Raw genomic sequence first — 17,977 nt, 5'->3', positions numbered from 1 at the left:
GCCCAAGAGAAAAAAAGATGATTTATATGAACTGAACTGACTAAGGTTTGCCCATCAGTACTTTTTATTTATGAACTGTTTGGGAGCCGTTTTAAGGGAGGAAAGTGCTTTCCTCATCCTAATGCCTAATCTTAAGTTGAACTGCAGGAGAACCACACTGGCTAGGATGCTCCAAAAGCTGAGGGCACCTTGCAGTTTCGTTAGTCCGTGTGAGAGTACCTCAGCAGGAGTTATTTTCCAATATGGGAAGCCTTCAGGCCAGTCAGGCTCCTGCATGAAAGATGATTAAAGGCATCTCTCCTTATGACGTTAGCAGTGCATATATTCATACCCGGTGCCCGCATGCTAATCCAGAAGGGCAAAGCACAAATTGGAAGTTTCTCTGCTTTTTCTTTTTTTTCCCCTTCACCTGTACTTGCAGTAATGAAGGAAGCCCAGCATTTGACTTGGTTTCGGGGAAGAGGCGGATGGTAGGGAGCAATACTGCTTGCATTGAATAGAATTGACTAGTTGCAAAAAATGTGGCTGTATTCATTGCCGAAATGCCCTTGCTTGGATGTAATGTTGAACTGGGCCACGATAAAGCAGGGGCTCCAGAGACAATGGAGCATACTTCTTGTACATACAACAGAGAGATGTTTGTAGTGAGTGCACCATGTTGAGTGCTTTGGCTTTCTTGTAGCGGGGTTTCTGAGCTGTAGCATGCAACTTCTGTCGTGTTATTTTGACAGAAAGCCTTTTCCTCTTCCCAGGAAGTAGAAGCTGTAAGGATCTAGGGGCTTAGTGTGGGGCTTTGTCCCAGTTGCAGCCATCTGGGGGCCAGTCGCTGGTACCGAACCCTGCAGATCGCTAGTGTAGAAAACCGTTTCTCATGATGCGCACTGCTGCAATGCGCTCCCATTTCAAGCAGTCTTGAACTTCACTGCTGTAAATAAGTTTGGCGCTGGAGACGGGTACTGGGGCAGCTGCGCGGGAGGTAGAAATTGGGGCCGATATTCAGTATTGGAAGGCTTTTGTTTGCCTTTGGGTACTCCAAGCTTGTTCCTTTCTTAGCAAATGAAACCATGCCACTGTGTGACTATGCAATGATGTCTCCTGCAGGTGATGAAGACCTACCATATGTACAATGCTGACAGCATCAGTGCTCAGAGCAAGCTGAAAGAGGCTGAAAAACAAGAAGAGAAGCAGATTGGGAAGTCAGTGAGGCAGGAGGACAAGCAGACTCCACGCTCTCCTGACTCCACCTCCAACGTCAGGTTTGAAGAGAAACACGTCCGGCGAAGCTCAGTCAAGAAAATTGAGAAAATGAAGGAGAAGGTGTGTGAGCAGCAGTGCTGTGGAATTGAGTATTGTGGGTTGGAGCAGAATTAAAAATCCATGAAAATGATGTTTATATCTAAACTGCTGTGCAAACACAGGGTTAAGGATGCACAGCTTGGAAATGCAGAGCTTAGTCGCACATTTGGGTAATGGAGCATGTAGAGTTACCTCCAGCGAGCGTAGGTGCAGCAAAAACTGAAGCCTCATTACTGCGAGTGAGATGTCTGACTTGAAGGTAACTCTGATTGTCCGTGAAATTTGAGTTTGGCAGTTTACTTCTTTCTCCTTTTCCTAGGGTAGCAAGACATTGGGCAAGGTGCTTGTCTGTAAGGCACTTGACAGCCTTCTAAGGCCAACTCAGACTTCCATTCCCTTCCTCGCTGCCTTCGCGTTTTGATTTTTTTCCAGGGAATAACTTGGGTGCAGGGGTGGCTGGTAGGGTCAGGTTTAAAAGCTCCAAAGACTTGGTTTAAATTAAGACTTTGAAGGGGAGCACAGGGGATTAGTGGAATAACTGGGCACAGTTTGTGGCGTCTCCAGGAATGCTGGCCCTTTTTCTTTCTTTCTTTCTTTCTTTCTTTCTTTCTTTTTAATGACTTCTCTTTGGTCTCTTTTCAGCGCCAAGCAAAATACACAGAAAATAAACTGAAGGCCATTAAGGCAAGAAATGAGTATCTGCTGGCTCTGGAAGCCACCAATGCGTCTGTGTTCAAGTATTACATCCACGACCTGTCTGATCTCATTGATGTAAGTTCTGCTGCTTGGGTGCCTATATTGAATGTTGCTGCCATTAACCCTAATATGCTTGTCTCCCTTTAATCCTTTGTGCCCAAGCATCCTTTGCACCCGCTCTGCAGTACAGTGCAGGCAGCCGTATACCAGATATGATGGGGCAGCAGTGAAGCAGTTAAGGGAGCTGCTTTTAAACAGCTGTGTTCCGCAAAGGGTGCGTTAAAAAGGAGGGGATTTTGCACAATGGCCTAGCCCTGAAACATTTATGAAGAGGAGGTGCTTTGTTAAAAGGAAACCAAGCACATCGGTGTTGTTGTTCTTTGCAGAAATGTTACACGTGTGATTTTACGCAATCCCCAACTTCATAATTTCAAGACATAATTTTTTTTAAAGAGGATGTATGGTTGGCAGAGGAGTTTGAGGGTGGATGCAACTCCTCAAACTGCCTTAAATCGTTTAAAAAAAATTTAAATACGTTCCAAATGGATCGTGCCCCTTCTTGACTGTTTGGTGAGCTACAGAAAGCCTTTTGCCTACATATGAGACCTTCTGCTAGTTCAAACCCACCAGGTGTCTAGTGACTTAATGTGTTTCCATGTCCTGCTACTGGGACTACATCACGTAACTGCGATGTCAGACCGTTTCCCGATGGAAATGCATCCGTGTTGTCAATCGTGCTGCGGGTCTTCGCTTCCCAAGTTCCTTGCCATCTACGTGGAGGAGTGAGGAAATGAGTGGGTTATGGAAACCATCTCCCCTCTGCCCTAGACGAGTCCCTTCAGGAGTAAGGCCGGAGCAGAAGGTCGGAGAGCAGCATGCGTAGGAAGCATGTCTGCAGCTGCTGACACGTTGTGTGCTCTGTGGCTAAACAGAAGGCCTCCGTTTCCAGGGCCATCCATTCACCATGTTTCCTATGGCACTGGAGTAAAGGAATGCATTGTGAAAAAGGTGGTGTTACTTATCCACCTCTCACTTAATGCCCAAACCCTTGCTGAGAACTCACAAAAGCCACTTCCAGACCTGGAGATACTTCATGTCTTTCTGGGTGGTGTCAATGACTGCTTTCTCCTCCGGTGTCAGTGTCCCACAGGACTAACGCACTAGTCTGTCAAGTCCTTGATCGCTGCTGGGATCTCCCTTTATCCTGCTTCTCGGTGCCAACCTGAATATCGTCTGCAATTGAGGTTAAAGAACTCCCGCTGCTGAGCCCGGAGCCGTTTGGTGGAGGAGAAGGAGAGAGATGGGGGAATCCTCACATACCAGTATTGATTCATTGTGTCTAGCCACTGTTAATGATTCAGCCAGTCATAAAATCAAACAGACGGCGCTTGCTTGCAGCTAGGTTCAAATGTTCATTTCGACTCTCTCTCTTTGGCAGGCTGGAGCTATCTGGGATAAAAGATCTGCTTAAAAACTCCCAGTATTTGGAGGTGGTGGTTGCCTGTTAAAGAGCGTGGTCATGCTGTGTGGTGCATCCTAGTGATGCTACTGCACTTGGAGCCGATTTCTTTACGTATACATTATACCATCTCCAGTCTTGGAGCCAATTGCTGTTTTGTGGGCATGTTGTATACTGGCTCGTAAGATAAGAATTTAAATGTACTAAAGGAGTTGGAAACTTAACTTCCATTTAAATTGAACAGGATTTGGGTGCCTAACTCCCTGAGGCTCCTTTGAAAATCCTGGCTGTGGTTCACAAAACTGTTGCCAGTATAGTTCATTCGGTTATCTCATTTCCCAGACTGTCGGGTTGCAGTGCGTTTCCTTGCGGCATGTAGAGTGAAGTGCCGCACGGAGAGAACTCGCTTAGATTTCCTTGATAAATCCCTAACTCTTCTTTAGACGCAGAAAGGAGATCCCAGGGAATCGAGAGATAAGAACAGCAGTTTATCCAGCTTAGATGGCAGGATTCTTCTCACTAGGAGCAGTCAGGCTGCCAGGATGGCACGATTATCTGCCACGCGCGTCGTGTCGAGACGAGCGCACCGTGTCCATCAGCGCATCCGTTTCACTAGTCTATTGCTATGATTTAAATTAAATGTAAGCTTGCTCGGTTATATGTACAAGGCATGCATCTGTAGATGTCAAACCACTTCCTCAGGACAGTATCCCCCCCTTTTTTCAGGGAGGGAAACCGAGGCACAGAGGAAGACAAAAGCCTTGCCTGGGGGGCCTGAAGGGAATTGGCATTAAAACTGAGGATAGAGCCCAGTAGTTCTTCTGATTGTTAGGTCTGACAATGAGACTTCCTAACTCGCAGCCCTTAAATCGGGAGATTTAAACCTAGCGCTAATAAAAATCCTGTGAAGGTTGTGGCTTAAATGCTTATGTGGTCTGAAAATCAAAGCTCGCTCCGTTCCTAATCCTCTTTTCCCCCTTTTATCGCTGTCAGAACAAATTGTGCTAACCGCTCTTTACTTGCACGCAGTTAAAACGTAAATAAATAGCGTAAGGCTGCCAACAGCATTCAATCCAGCGTTATTCACATCGCGCACTGTGTTCACAGTCCGGCGTCCGTGTTAGGAGTAATGGTGAGTAAAGAACAGGGAGTCGTTCCAGGAATTCACCACGCGTCCCGAGTGTCCGGACTCGTGACTGACAGATCCTTGCTGTTAATGAAGTAGTGAAGTCCCAGAGACGTGTGTCAGGTTTGCAGAAGGGTCGCTAAGACTGGAAAATGGATGAGGGGGGAAGGGGTGTACACGCGCGTGTGCGAGTGCATGCGCATGCCCCTTCTTTGCTTTACAGTGCTGGGAAGATATAGCTACCTGCTGTGTCTGCCGTAACTCGAGCTTTCCCTTTCCCTTCACCAAAATCGCATAACTGTCCCATATTCTTCCCACCCAGCAAAACGAGAAAATGAATGTAAAAACAGAGTTAGTTTGCCTCAAATTTGTGTTCTGGCTTCACTTGGAGACCACGAGCTGGCAAGGGGTTAATCAGCTGTCATGTCGAGAAGTGCATTTGGATGAGCTATCATTAAATTCTTATAAAAAATTGATTTCCTAGGAGAACGTTTCCATCAAACATTTATATAACCCAGAAAAGGCCCGCAAGACTGACACGCTTATAAATATGATATTCTGGATGGTTTGAAATGTTAAAGCGGGGGCGGGGAAAAATGTTCTCTGCCACCAGCCTCTACAAAGTAAAGCTGAAAAATGTCACCGTCTTTTAATCCAATCCTCCTGTTCTCTCGTGTAGGTGGGGTATGAAATGTGAAAGGTCGTGTTTTACCCTCCGTTCCCATGAACGAATTCCTCTTGGGCCGTGGCAGAGCTCCTCCTTTCAGGCGCGTTGTGCAGCGCTGGCGCGTGTTGGCAAGCCCTCTCGAAAATGCCAGACACGCTGGAGACGAAATCCTCAGTGTGTGGGATGCACAATAGACTGACCCGCCTGTTAAGGAAAATGGAGGGTCCATCTATCACCAGCCTGTCAGCTGGTCCCTAATCACGGTTGGACTGTTGGTCCAACTGAAACTGGCTGCCCTCACGTTTTGCTGCATGGGCCGTGGAAATTTAACGTGCACGCAAAGCAACGATCGCTGCTTACCCGAGAATGTCCCCACACGTGCAAATTCTCAATCAAGCAGCTTTTGTTTTGGGGTGGGTTTTTTTGGTCTTATTGATTTGAATTTAATAGGCTTTAATTCTCTGCTTCCAGTTAAACCAGCAACTGCTCTTCCTTTACAAGGGCCTCGCACCTGCCACAGCCTATTGGCACAGTACCCCGGGCATGCGGTAGCAGTTAGTGGCAGAAATCTGGGAGGGGAGGGTCTGTGTGTTTGTCTCTCTTTTTCTGAAGGCATTGACTTACAATATGACAATGATGAGACCCAAATGATGGGGGAGGAGGAGATTCCTTGTGATTTTTTGCTTACAGAGCAGCATAGCAATCAGGCAGATGGTCTCTTTCTTTTTGGATATTCTCCTAGCGTATGTAATCCTGCTTGCAATTCCTGGAAGGTGGACCCTTCTCAAGTTCAGTTTATTAGATGTCTGAAAAATTCAGGCTGTTTCTGATGAAGTAATGAAAAAGAGCTGCTCTCCCTTGTGAAACATTAGGACTTGGCTGTTGAGCCGGGGTGCAGGGGAGGCTGCCTGATTGGTTTTTAGTGATGTCATGCCAATGTCAGTAAGATCCAGTAAATGCTTGAATACGACCTTCTCTCGCATGAAAGTTTTTGTTCACTGCTTTCACCCGAGCAATGAAACCGTCCCAGCGGTGCGTTTTTGGGGGACGCTGCTTGGCCGAGAGAAGTTACTTGGCCTTTATGGCTTAGTAGGATTGTTCAGAAGGTAATGAAGGGTACATTTGTATTTAGGGTCTCATGTTCGGGCTTCAGCTAATCTTAACGGGATGTCCAAATCCTACGCGCGTTTCCTCCCGTTAGCGCTTAGACTGGTGGGTGCCCCTTTTATTTGCCGAAGGGTTGAGATGAGTGTCTAAAAGCAAAATTTGGACACCTGGTTAAAACGCTCATAAGAAAGCTGGGCATCCAATATACATTTTAAGGGGCAGTGCGTGGAAAGCATATTAAAAGCAAACTCAACCTATTACGAGGGTATCCTGAATGCAGTGTTGGCCATTCTTGCTATGGTTTGCATGCTCATCAGGTTCTTGCCTTTCCAAAACCAATGTGAAAAATAGTACTACGTAGCTTTGGGAATATTTTTATAAAGTTTTCTTTACTCAGGGACTTCAGAGTGCTTTCAGGAAGAAATTGATGCCTTGTGAGCTTGGTAAGGGATACGTAGGAAACTACTTTCCCATCGTTGAAACGCATCTTCTAGAAAGAAATAGTGCAGCTTTTTTAACGGCGAGTAGCCTCGCTCTAACAAACTAGGTTGGTCAGTGAGGCAGGAGATACCCACTGCCAGTGACAGGGATGATTGTATAGAGGCTGATTTCAGTGCAAGTGTTGAGGTGTATATAGGACCTCAGGTTTAGCAGCCCTTCTCCTACAGTTTAGCGTGGGGTCTTTGTGAAACACTAATCAGGGCCCCAGTTTTGGGTGGGGGGGTGAAATGGCTCTGATCCTAAGGTTACCTGCCACCTATCTGGTTTCAGGCCACCTTCACTTATTCATAGGGAACTATTTGCTTGCTTTTGTTTTCCAGCAGTGCTGTGATCTGGGCTACCATGCAAGCCTCAACAGGGCTCTCAGGACGTTCCTGTCTGCTGAGCTGAACCTGGAGCAGTCGAAGCACGAAGGGCTTGATGCCATTGAGAATGCTGTGGAGAACCTGGACGCCAACAGTGACAAGCAGCGCCTGATGGAGATGTACAACAATGTCTTCTGCCCACCCATGAAGTTTGAATTTCAGCCTCACATGGGCGACATGGTCAGTTTATTTCCTTCCCTCTGGTCTAGCTCTGGACGTGTTCTCGGGCATCTTGACGCCATTTAGTTACGTGTATGGAAGGGTCTCTTTAGGGAAGCTGGTTTGGGCTCTGGCTTTGCGCTCTAGCTAGTAGGCTGGAGTTTGTATGTAGAAGTATCTCCTGACTCGATGGGTTCACTTTCTGCTAACTGGGCAGATAAATTATGGGGACTGTCAGGACTTGAGACGCTTCCAGAATCCAACTCCTTTGGAAGCCGTGTAAAATGCTAGGATGCTTATGTTGGCAGTCCATTTATGTGCCAAGCAAGGATCTTCTGCTCTTAGAGCCATAGGTTGGTGTGCTCCAACACTGATGAGCAAATCTGCTCTCCAGTGATGTGGCTCTCTGGAGGGTGCAGCAAAAGGGTGGAGTTGGCCAGCTCTGAACGGAGAACTTTTGGATCGCCTTCTCTCACTGCCTGTACACCCTCCCCAAGGTTGAACAGGGGAGCATTTCTGTGCACCCTTCACTGCAGAAATGCTGCTTATTCCATACGGCTCCCTTAAGATGGTGTAACTGGAAGTTACGAAAAAAAATAAAATAAAAAATCTGTGTTTGTTACCTAAGCCGATTCCCAGAGTCCTGAAGTGTCTGAGAAGAGAGAGCAAACAGGTGCTGTTAAATGGAGCTTTATGAGGCATTTGCGTGGATTGTGTCGGAGCACAAACGGCTGGGGGTGCTTCATACATCTTCGTGGTGACACAAGGCAACAGAAGGATTTTCATTTTTGGTGATGAAAATCAATTGCTTTACCGCTTCATCCACATTGTGTCTGCTCATCTGGAGCCTTGGGAAGTTATGCAAGATGAAGCCAGCTTGCAGATTTTAAATGGGACTTGTGCAGTATAATAACTGGGGTTAATTGATTATACTTCTAGCTTATCCTAGGCATACAGATTCATTTTAAGATATTTTTATTTGTCTCTTAGCCTTCCTTACCTGGCAAAAGGTCTCTTGCTATCAGTGCACGTGTAATAGATAAAAGGATAGCAAAAGGACACAGCTTTAGCAAGCAAAATAGAAACGGTCTGTGTTCAGATTGTTGCCCGGCTAACCCTGTTCCTAATCCTTGTTTTCTGCCTCTTCTCTAAAATATCCATGGTGCAGTAATGTGACGTTCCAGGGTTGTTGAGTTGATATTTGTTGTGTGCGGGAAGGTTTGTCTAATTCTTACAGCATTGCTGGGGGCGTTTTGTCTGCATGCAATGAGATCTGCTTTTTATATATGCATGAACTTGGCTTGCAGTTTGTCTCTGAAAAAAATCACAGCAGCATGCCACAGCACAAGCATTTTACTCGTACCAAAGAGCTTTCTTGATGTGCGCAGAGAGACCTGAGCATTTTTAGCAGCATCAAGTGAACGTGCTGTTTTAGCATCGGAACAGGTGCTTGGCCTACTGTTTTGTCTTAAAATGTATGGGATGTATTCAACAGGGAATCCTCCCTGTTGAGATGGAAACTAAACAGCCTGACTGCATGGTGAACTTGACTCGTAGCACCTAATTCTTGCTGCACCTAGCAAACAGTCCCGCCGTGAAGATGCTGGGCTTAATTGGAGCTGTAGCATATGCACCTTCAGGACTGTGACCTGTGAGTGGGATACCACAGGATTAGACCACGGCAGGTGTCGCTTCTCCTAGTTCTCTTCCACCCTTCTGTTTTCCCTGTTCTGCTTTATGCATCTTTGGGGGGAGAAGGAACAACAATTCTGTAAAACAAGAGTTTGCTACTTGGGGTTGATTCAAACTAAATCGGACCTTAAAGCTGTCATGGAGTTTTGTCCCTCAGTAAAAGACTTTTAGCAGACTGCAGCAAGGTCCCCATGCCATCATGTTCTGGAGTCCTCTCAGGAGCGCTGTTCTTTTACAGGTGTCGCAGCTGTGTGCCCAGCAGCCAGTCCAGAGTGAGTTGGTGCAGAGATGCCAGCAGCTGCAGTCCAGATTATCCACGCTCAAGATTGAGAACGAAGAGGTGGGCAATGGACAAGAGCCCCTCGTGGCATTTGCAGCATTGGTATCATTCCAAAAAGAGCCCTGTGCCTTAGGCATCCCGGTTGTCTTGGCCGGCCTTGTAACATGTAGGAGGAGGGTTGCTGAGGACATCACCATGTTAGCCCTTAACCCTGACTTGGCTGTACGTAGCTTGTGTGGGGCACAAATGTGTATGCTGAATCCAGCGCTGTCCTTGTTCCCCGCTCTTTTGGGGAAATGCATGTGACCACCTGGGCATAGAATTGGTGTCATAGAAGAGCAGGGCTGGAAAGGACCTCAGGAAGTCATCTAGTCCAGGCTCCTGCTCTAGGCTGGGTCGTTGTGTCTATTCCGTCCTGGACAAAGCTTTGTCCAGCTTGCTCTGAAGTTTCCAAGCCGGTGGTCTCCAACCTATTTAAGAACAGCATGTCTGTGTGCCAGCAGATGGGAGAGGAAATAGAGGTTCCTTCCCTGTCTCGCTGCAGGAAGCCCTGTGAATGCCTTGTGATTTCCATGCCTGTGCAGGAGGGTAGTTTTGGGGCTGCTGTAAACAGCAAGTTTTGCCCGTGCCCAGATAGATTGCTGTCCCGGTGGCACCCTTAGCCTGCTATTTTCTCGCATCTCTGTAGTCATTAGCACCCGTACAATTGACCGCGCAAAGTGCAGGGCAGGAAGAAATCGGCCCTGCGACTCCTCATGATAAGATCTTATTTGGAAAGGGGAATACAAGGAAATTATGGCTTGTATCCTGTCGGCACAATGAGAGATTCCACTCCCTGTCCTCTGTTGCCTCTTTCCCTTTGTAAGCCCAGACAGAATGTGTGCTCTAAAGGCCTGGTGTTGCTGTGCCATCCTTCTGCTCCAGGAGGACGAGAGGGATGGCATTTTGGGGAGCCCATAAGAACTGGAGCCACAGCTCGAGGCTCGCAAGAATTTCTGATCTGTCTGGGCAGCCTGTTCACAGGCCCATTGTGAGGAAGGCAGCACAGATGTTGCTTCTGCCCTTCAGTGAAAGACTTGGCAGACTGCAGCAAGGTCCCCTTGTAATCCAAAGTTCATTCGATGCCCAGTAGATTTAGCTGCGGGAAGAGGAGGGTGACGGCACTTCGCCGTTCCATCCGGCGTTTTTCTTTGCTATGGGTTTAAATTCCCCTATGCCCCCCGCTCGGGCCTGGAGAAGAAAACTTTGTCTGTGCTGCAGGGTATGTAGAGCACGCAGCAGCACAAGCTCAATCTGCTGCAGCCCTTTGTTTGTGAAATGTGCTCTGTTAATTAGCAGAGCTTATACCGTGGTTACGGCCCATAGGACTTGGAGGCAGTAATACTAGTTATTAATGAAATGCTCTGGGGCACTTATTCCCTGTTTTTTCACCTGCTGCTTCTTATCTGCATGTATTGTTTTAACTCTTGTCCTTGCTGAGGCAGGTTAAGAAAACGATGGAAGCTACGCTCCAGACTATCCAGGATATAGTCACGATAGAGGACTTTGATGTCTCCGACTGTTTCCAGTACAGCAACTCCATGGAGTCTGTCAAATCCACCGTCTCTGAAACTTTCATGAGCAAGCCAAGCATTGCCAAGCGACGGGCTAATCAGCAGGAGACTGAGCAGTTCTACTTCACGGTAAGGGACCCGATTTGCAAGGTGTTTGCAATGGCTTGAAGCTCTGGGGAACTGCGAGTTGCCTGTGCTGTACTGTCCCCATCATAAAGAGCCGTGACTGTTCTTATCCTCTGAAGTATTCCTGTTACTCTCCGGGGTCGATGTTAACTTCTGTATGGAGGTGTTTTCGATTCATCCTCAAAGTCAAATTGGAATATAGGCATAGGCAGCTCTGCCTGCCACCAGGTCTGCTGTTTTGCAGGGTTACACAGCAGTGAGGAAATGTCAAACAAAGCCAACCTGTGGTTTATCTAGCAAGTCCTTGATTTTAAATGGGTACTTCTAACCTCTTTTTAATTCTTGTATTTCGGGCTCGACTCGTTTCTCTGCGTGCGTGCCTTTTCACAGCTGATCAGCACAGATCATTTTTATTTAGTTTTTCAGGTGGGGGCGGGGTGGGGAAAAAACCGTGTTGGCTCAGCATTATACTGTGGGGCCTCAGTCCTGTAACTTGTGATGTGTGGGCAGACAGCTGCCCTCACTCGAAAGGTCTGGGGGCTCTGCATGGGTCCGGTAGGGCCAAATGCTTCTCGTTACTGGATTGGTCCTTAAGTACGTAATAAGGAGCTTGCATTGTTCTAGCAAGATTACCTGCTTCAGAAAGGAGTACAAGAGCATGATACTTTCCTAGTATAGGTTCCTAGAAAAGGCTTTCTGCAACTAAAGTTGTCCATATTACTATTCAAATAATATGGTAATGTGAAATTATTTTTATGGGAGTTAAAAAAAAAAAAAAATATCGTTTAGATATTTTTTCCTATAGATTCTAATTGAGTGTGTGGCTTGTGAAATGATCTGTCTGGGTACAATCTGGTCTCATCTGTCTGGGCCTGGGCAGGACAATTTTTAAAATTGTGGAAAGGGACTTGCTCAGCTGGACGTACGGTTTTGGTCCGTGAGATTGGACTGCAGGTCACCCACAGGAAAATTCGAAGCATTTGTTAATTTATCCTCTACAACTGAAATGGCTTTAAAAATCCATGTTCTATCGAGAACTAATGGTCTGTAACTTAAAATTTTCAAAATCATACTTCTCATTGAAATATGTGCGCCGAGAGACTTCTCCGTTCATCCGTTTCGCTCTGTGGTGTCATTGTTTCCTCTCTTGTAATTTCAGGTTCAAAGCAGTGTTTTTTAAACTACTTGACATGCTTTCTCTAAGGCATTAAGGGCTTTTTTTTCCTTAATACTTTCTATACATGTGGGTGTTGCCTGGCTTGTTTTATGTTGAACCATTGCATCATTTTGTGTTAACTTATTCTTCCAAAAAAAAAAAAAAAGAGTGAAAACCAAATCCCTCCCATTCATGACATTCAGACCATTTTTTAAGTGTCTGTTGCTACATTTTAAAGCTTTTTCTATTCCTTTTACAAGGATGGTATTGCTTATTAAAATTGCTATGTTCTGTACAAATTACGTTGGCCGTCAGGATGGTTTATGTCGGGGAGTTTATCGTTCCTTTAGGCAAGCCCTGAAGATACTTAAAATAACAGGTTAAATTTAAGGCTTTGTGGAAGGTAAAAGTGCCCAGAGACACGGATTCAATTAGGAAGCGATTGACTGGCCTGCCCACAATCACAGAACCAGAAAAATGTTTTTTAATTGAACTCTCAAAGGAAGCGTTGCACATTCAGAGGTGCACAAAAATAAAATCATGCGGGTAGTTCGCTATTCATAGCGCCTTTTTATTTCTCTGTTAATACCCTGCTCCCACACAGCCAGACCAGCCGAGTCGCAGCAAGATTGTAGTGCTGTCTCCAAGACACGGAGGTGCTATTTGTCATGTCACATGCTGCCCTAATAAAATAACTGAGAACTGGCATGAGGCTGATGTATTAAGCGCCCCTTAACTAGTCAAATCAGATAGTTGATTGATCTCCTACAGGGGGAACTGAGAAATATCCTTGATAAGAATTTCAGATTTTGAATCATTTATTGCATGTGTGCGTGTGGAATTGGGCAGATGAGCATTAATGAGAATGAGAACAAAGCAGAGTGGGCGAGGCACTCGTAGAGAAGAAAGAAAACCAGAGCGTACAGAGTGAACACTGCAGAGTAGAGCCTGATCCCCCTGGATTTTAAATCATTTGTATTTCAGGTAAAACCTAACACACAACGATCAGTGGAGGATAACGAGAAAGGGCTTCAAAAATGATCAGCATCACGCCGTACGCAAGCCGGGTGTTGGCTTTTGATCTTTTCAGCTTCCGTATGTTGTGATCGTCGATACTAATGGCTTTGGGCACACTTGAGTTTTGCCAGCACATCGATGCGGCTTAAGACGGCTGCACCCTACCTGACATAGCGCTGCTGGTAAAACTCCAGAGGTGGGTGCAGTTATGCCGGCAGAGGGCTATAGTTTACTCTGTTCCGGGAACCCGTTTAAGCTACGCAGGCAAAGCCGTTCTTCTGCAGGGACCCAGCTAGGTCTTCGCTGAGAGCTTCTGTCAGATGAGCTGTATTTGGAGCAGCAGGTTAGTCTTGTCTGTGTGTGTAGGACAGGCAGCAAGGAGATAATTGCAGCAGAGACTGGGACAGGAGGTTTCCTTTCAGCATAGGTGGGCAGACGTGCATTAGCTTTTACTGTAGCTGTCACGGGTCACGAGCACGGCACCACAGGTTTAAGATGCAAGCCCGCGCTCAGAGTGCCCGCCAGCTTGGGCAGCATGTGCTGCCACTGGCACCCCCAGCTTAAAGCTGGCAGGAGCATGCCTGCCTGTGCAGCAATCACACCTTCATTTGCAGCGTGTACCTAGAAGTGAAGGGTAGGAAGGACAATAAAGTGTGGGGAGGGGGTTTGATTCAGAGTTAATTATATTTTTTTCCATTCATATTAAGCCCCGGTGTAGTGCTGGCCCTTTTCTGAAGCGCTTTCCAAAAATGAATTTGTAAATAAATCTTCACAAGGCCCAGGGGACACAGGCGAGCATTATTTATAACCCCCCTCCCCCCAATAATCAATCTTGCAGCAGTGTCATGCAGCTTCTGTCAGTGCACCACTGTTTCCCCTTTTAATCACTCACAGTAGCTTAGCACAGTGATGATCTGATTTGTGTTAAATTTTTTTCCCCATTGCATCCTGGGAACGTGCCACCGTGAGCTGAAAGCCTGCGTCAGCTTTGATGCTGCTTAAAAAAAAAATACTGCTGAGCTGCCCAGATTTAAGAGAGAGTTAAGGGTATGGGACAAGTGACAGAAACTATTTCCATACCGCCTCGGGAAGCAGAAATGTCTGCATTGCCAGCGAAGCAGGAAGGGTCTGCTCAAGTTTACGCCTTGCTCTATTATATATTCCACATGACAGCTGCTTCCTGCTGGAAAAATTTGAAATGGGGTTGGCGGGGGGAGGGGAGCGTGTCAGAGGTGTGCGGGTGCAAGAGGGCAGCCAGTACACGATGCCCGCCATCACGGCTTAACAGCACATCCTTGCATCCGAGGTTTCTGCATCGTGTCTTCAGTCCGCCTCGACCTTCTCACGCCTGACTGTGTTGAGATTAAATCCAGGCCAGAAATAAAATCTCAGGCAGGGGGTGGGGAGAGGGTTTGCACATACTTCCCCCCCCCCACCTCTTTTTGGCTATTTATATGAAGTTTCAAATTGAGTGCTACTTTATAATTCAGCAAGGAGAGCCTTCAGCTTTGTTTCTAAATTGAAATTTGCCCTCTTTTTAATGTGCTCTGGGGAAGCAGCAGGGGAGGGAGTATTTGGCATATTAAAGAAGATATGAAATACCTGGAGCAATACCCTGCAACAACAAGGAGATGAACTCTGCACTGGGCTTGTGATGCTCCTAATGTGACTCCCTGGGACACCTCCCAGCCCGAGGAGCGCCTGTAGGTGCCAGAGGAAAATGCAGAAGAACGTGTTTTTTTTTCCACGGAAGTGCAGCCACCTGTGGAGAGAAACAAGGCTGCTCAGAAGTGGCACTGTGCACGTTTAAGTCGGGAAGTGCGGGTGAGACGGGCAGGAGGGTATTTTCAGGTAGCATAATTGCTGAGATTCTCATATGGCCACGATCCTGGAACTAAGCACTGGCACGTTTTACTCCTGGATTAATTCAGTGACCGTAAGCTGTCCAGGCTCTCGATCTCATTTCCTTCAGGAGATGGCATTTCTAATTTCACTTGTTAGCTTAGCTTTCACAGGACTGTCTTCCAGAGGCAGCAACGTGACTGTACTTAGATTGCAAGAGGCTGAGAAGCTTGTGCCCTTGCTCTCAGGTCTGCCTGGAGAGCTCTTCTGCTAGATTAGGGCCTTTCACTAGCAAATGGGCTTAGACAAGGGTTTTTGGAGCAAACTGAGGTGCTGTTTTAAAAATAACCTGGGCTACCTCCTATTTTCTCCCTTCTGTCACACTGAAGACAGCTGGTAGCGTGCGAGGGCCTGTGGCAGGTCGCTAATGAATGTGACATCTTAATGTGCGCATACAGAAATGAGACTTTGAAGGGTCTGGTGCGTGATGGAGCACCACCAAGGGCAGGGAGAGTTCCCCCGCCCCATAATTCTCGCACTTAATAATTCAGTGGGTAATAGTCTTGTAGTTGTGCCAGTCTGCCTTCCCTTTTGTGGGTCACGTTAATGGACAAGCACCCATTACTGCCTCAGCAGCTGAGGGTTCAAGTCGTGCCTTCTGGGTTTAAGTGGGACCCAGGAGGGCTGTCTCCAGCCTCATTATCAGACACTTACTTATTTTCATGGTGTCCTGGCTGACCCAAAGGGGTAAGAGACTGAACAGTCCTGCCGCCAGAAGGATCCCTGATCACCGTGCAGTCCAAATCTTAGGACGCAGGCAGACTCTCAAAACGGACTGAATCTTCTCTTTCAGCTTGTATCCCGGTCTTTATTCTTAAAACCTGCTGCTGTCTTGTGGGAAGCATTATTTTTTCTTTAAAGCCATTTGGTTTAGAAATTATTATTATTTTATAGATTGCAAAATTTGCAGGGTTTGGCCTTTTTGCCTTCTAACAAATAAGTCCGACATGGGTGTGCACACATGGTCATGGACTTGTGCGGCTGATTTCAGGGTGTTGGGAACCTTGTAATTAGCTGCTGTTGGGGGACGCTGATGCCCCCAGGTAAAGACCCCGCCATATAAGCAGAAGACTGGATCGAACTTAAGAGAAACAAAGCTGCTGTTTCCATGCACGAGTCCATCTCTCCACAAGGGCATTTAATTTCCCTAGCAAAATAGTAAAGCTGGGTAAGGAATAAAGCAGAATTGTGTGCTTGAGTTTGCCGTGAGTCAGCGATTCTCTAGTGCTGCGGCGCCTCCCTCCAAATGGCATCCTTTTACATGCTGCATCAGTATGTTAATGGGCAGAGGGATGCAGCCGTGAAACACAATAATGCAGTTCCACCAAGGTTGTTCATGAACCAGGAGGCAGGAGCTCAAGTGCTTTGTCACCAGAACAAAGATCAAACTTCCTCATGTAATGTGCCTTTGTTTTATACAATGGGAGGAAAATGTTGCCATTTTGATTTTTAGTTGTTTGCCTGCTGTGTGCCAAGTAGATTGCACACATTTCTAAAGCTGCTGCTTTGCAAGGAAGAATAGAACTGCTAGCTCAGCTGGCGAGGACTGGATGGCTCCGTGGATCGGGAATGGGAAGAGCATATTGCAGCTGGTTCCCTGGGTCCCATCCACCCCAGACTGCAGCAGTCGAAACTGGTGGCTTTACGGGTGCCTTAATGGAACAACACGGGCAGCTGGAACCAAGTGTCCCTTGAAGCTAGCCCCTAGTTTCCTCTTCTTGGGGAATTTTAGCTTACTAGTCAAGGAGTGAAGGGGTGCGAGCGCTGCGTTGGGGCATCTAGAAAAGGCAGCTTGAGCAAACTTTGCCTTGCAGTTGCCCTGTCTGCATGCGAGTCTGTGGGATGCCTGAAAGGATTCGGTCCTCTGGCCTGTCAATCCAGTGCCTCTCTGCAGGACCGAACGTGTAGATGTCCTGGGGGACGGGAAGGGAAGCCAAGTGGTAACTGATCTGGGTGGAGAAATATATTGAATGCACATCTTTTTCCAGATGCACAGTTTGGTTCTTTATTGCAAGCTGCAATGCAGTTAACCCCCTTGCGTATCTTCCTTTTGCTTCATAAAAGCAGTAAAACGCACTTCACATAAATTCCTGTATCTGCTTTCTGGCCAGAATAACATGTAAACCCAGCTTTTGTTGGGAGCTGGCCAGAACATAGTGAGACCGGAACCAGTTCAAGAAAGATGTAATCTTACTTTTTGTCTCTGTTTTAAAGAAAGGCTCGCATGTTTAGGAAGGCAGGGGTTGTTTTTTTTGTAGCTCTTCAGGGTTTTTTTGTGCATCCCTTATGGACCACTTCTAGCAACAGGCTGAAACTCTTTAGCTCCTCTTGGTTTCAGTAAACAAAGAAGGACCTTAGTGCCGTTCAAGTCAGACATACGGTACTCCCACAGCTCAATTCAAGCTTTTGGGGGGATGAAATGCAATGTCCTTTTGGTATTTTTCATGCCTTTTTCTAAAAACCCAAGTGCTATATCGATTGCCAGCATCAAAAATGGAATGACATGTTCTAGGTTCAAAGAGGTGAGTGGCACTTGTCTGTCAAAAATGCTAAAATGCAGGAAGCGGCCTCTTTTGGAAAAGACGCAACTTGGGTTTGGTGAGCAGGCTCTGAGGAAGCCTCTGATCATTGCTAAAGTTTTGCCCGAGATGCTTCTGAAAGTCCTGAAATGTTTCCTCAACTTTTATCTTTCCTCTTGTGCTGCTCACTTTTAATGCTGCTTGCCTGCCTTCAGGATCAAAAGCCTTGAGTGCCAGCCCAATAAGAAGCAGGCAGTGTTGAAAATTGCCTGAGAGACTTTGTTCTTCTGGAATTCCTGTTCCAGTTTTGCAGACTCGGGAGGCACAGAGGAGCATCTAGCTTTTTAACTGCTAAT

At 46.6% G+C, this 17,977-nt stretch overlaps 1 protein-coding gene across 3 annotated transcripts in view; it reads left to right on the top strand.

Moving 5' to 3' along the window:
* SRGAP2 (SLIT-ROBO Rho GTPase activating protein 2) overlaps positions 1-17,977 on the top strand; it is a 163,794-nt gene that overhangs the window by 107,249 nt on the left and 38,568 nt on the right. For 2 of the 3 annotated variants that reach the window (XM_090024971.1, XM_090024973.1), the window contains exons 6-10: positions 1,102-1,317; positions 1,939-2,067; positions 7,173-7,397; positions 9,307-9,408; positions 10,833-11,030. In XM_090024971.1, coding sequence (XP_089881097.1) covers positions 1,102-1,317; positions 1,939-2,067; positions 7,173-7,397; positions 9,307-9,408; positions 10,833-11,030 — 870 coding nt within the window. The remainder of the gene's footprint in view (positions 1-1,101; positions 1,318-1,938; positions 2,068-7,172; positions 7,398-9,306; positions 9,409-10,832; positions 11,031-17,977) is intronic. The other variant, XM_090024974.1, reaches the window with a different exon arrangement.

Source organism: Crocodylus siamensis, chromosome 13 (genome assembly GCF_052110815.1).
Source record: "Crocodylus siamensis isolate JL-2025a chromosome 13, ASM5211081v1, whole genome shotgun sequence".
NCBI lineage: Eukaryota > Metazoa > Chordata > Crocodylia > Crocodylidae > Crocodylus > Crocodylus siamensis.
The sequence above is the reverse complement of the archived record's forward strand: the minus strand, read 5'-3'. Positions and strand labels throughout refer to the sequence as shown.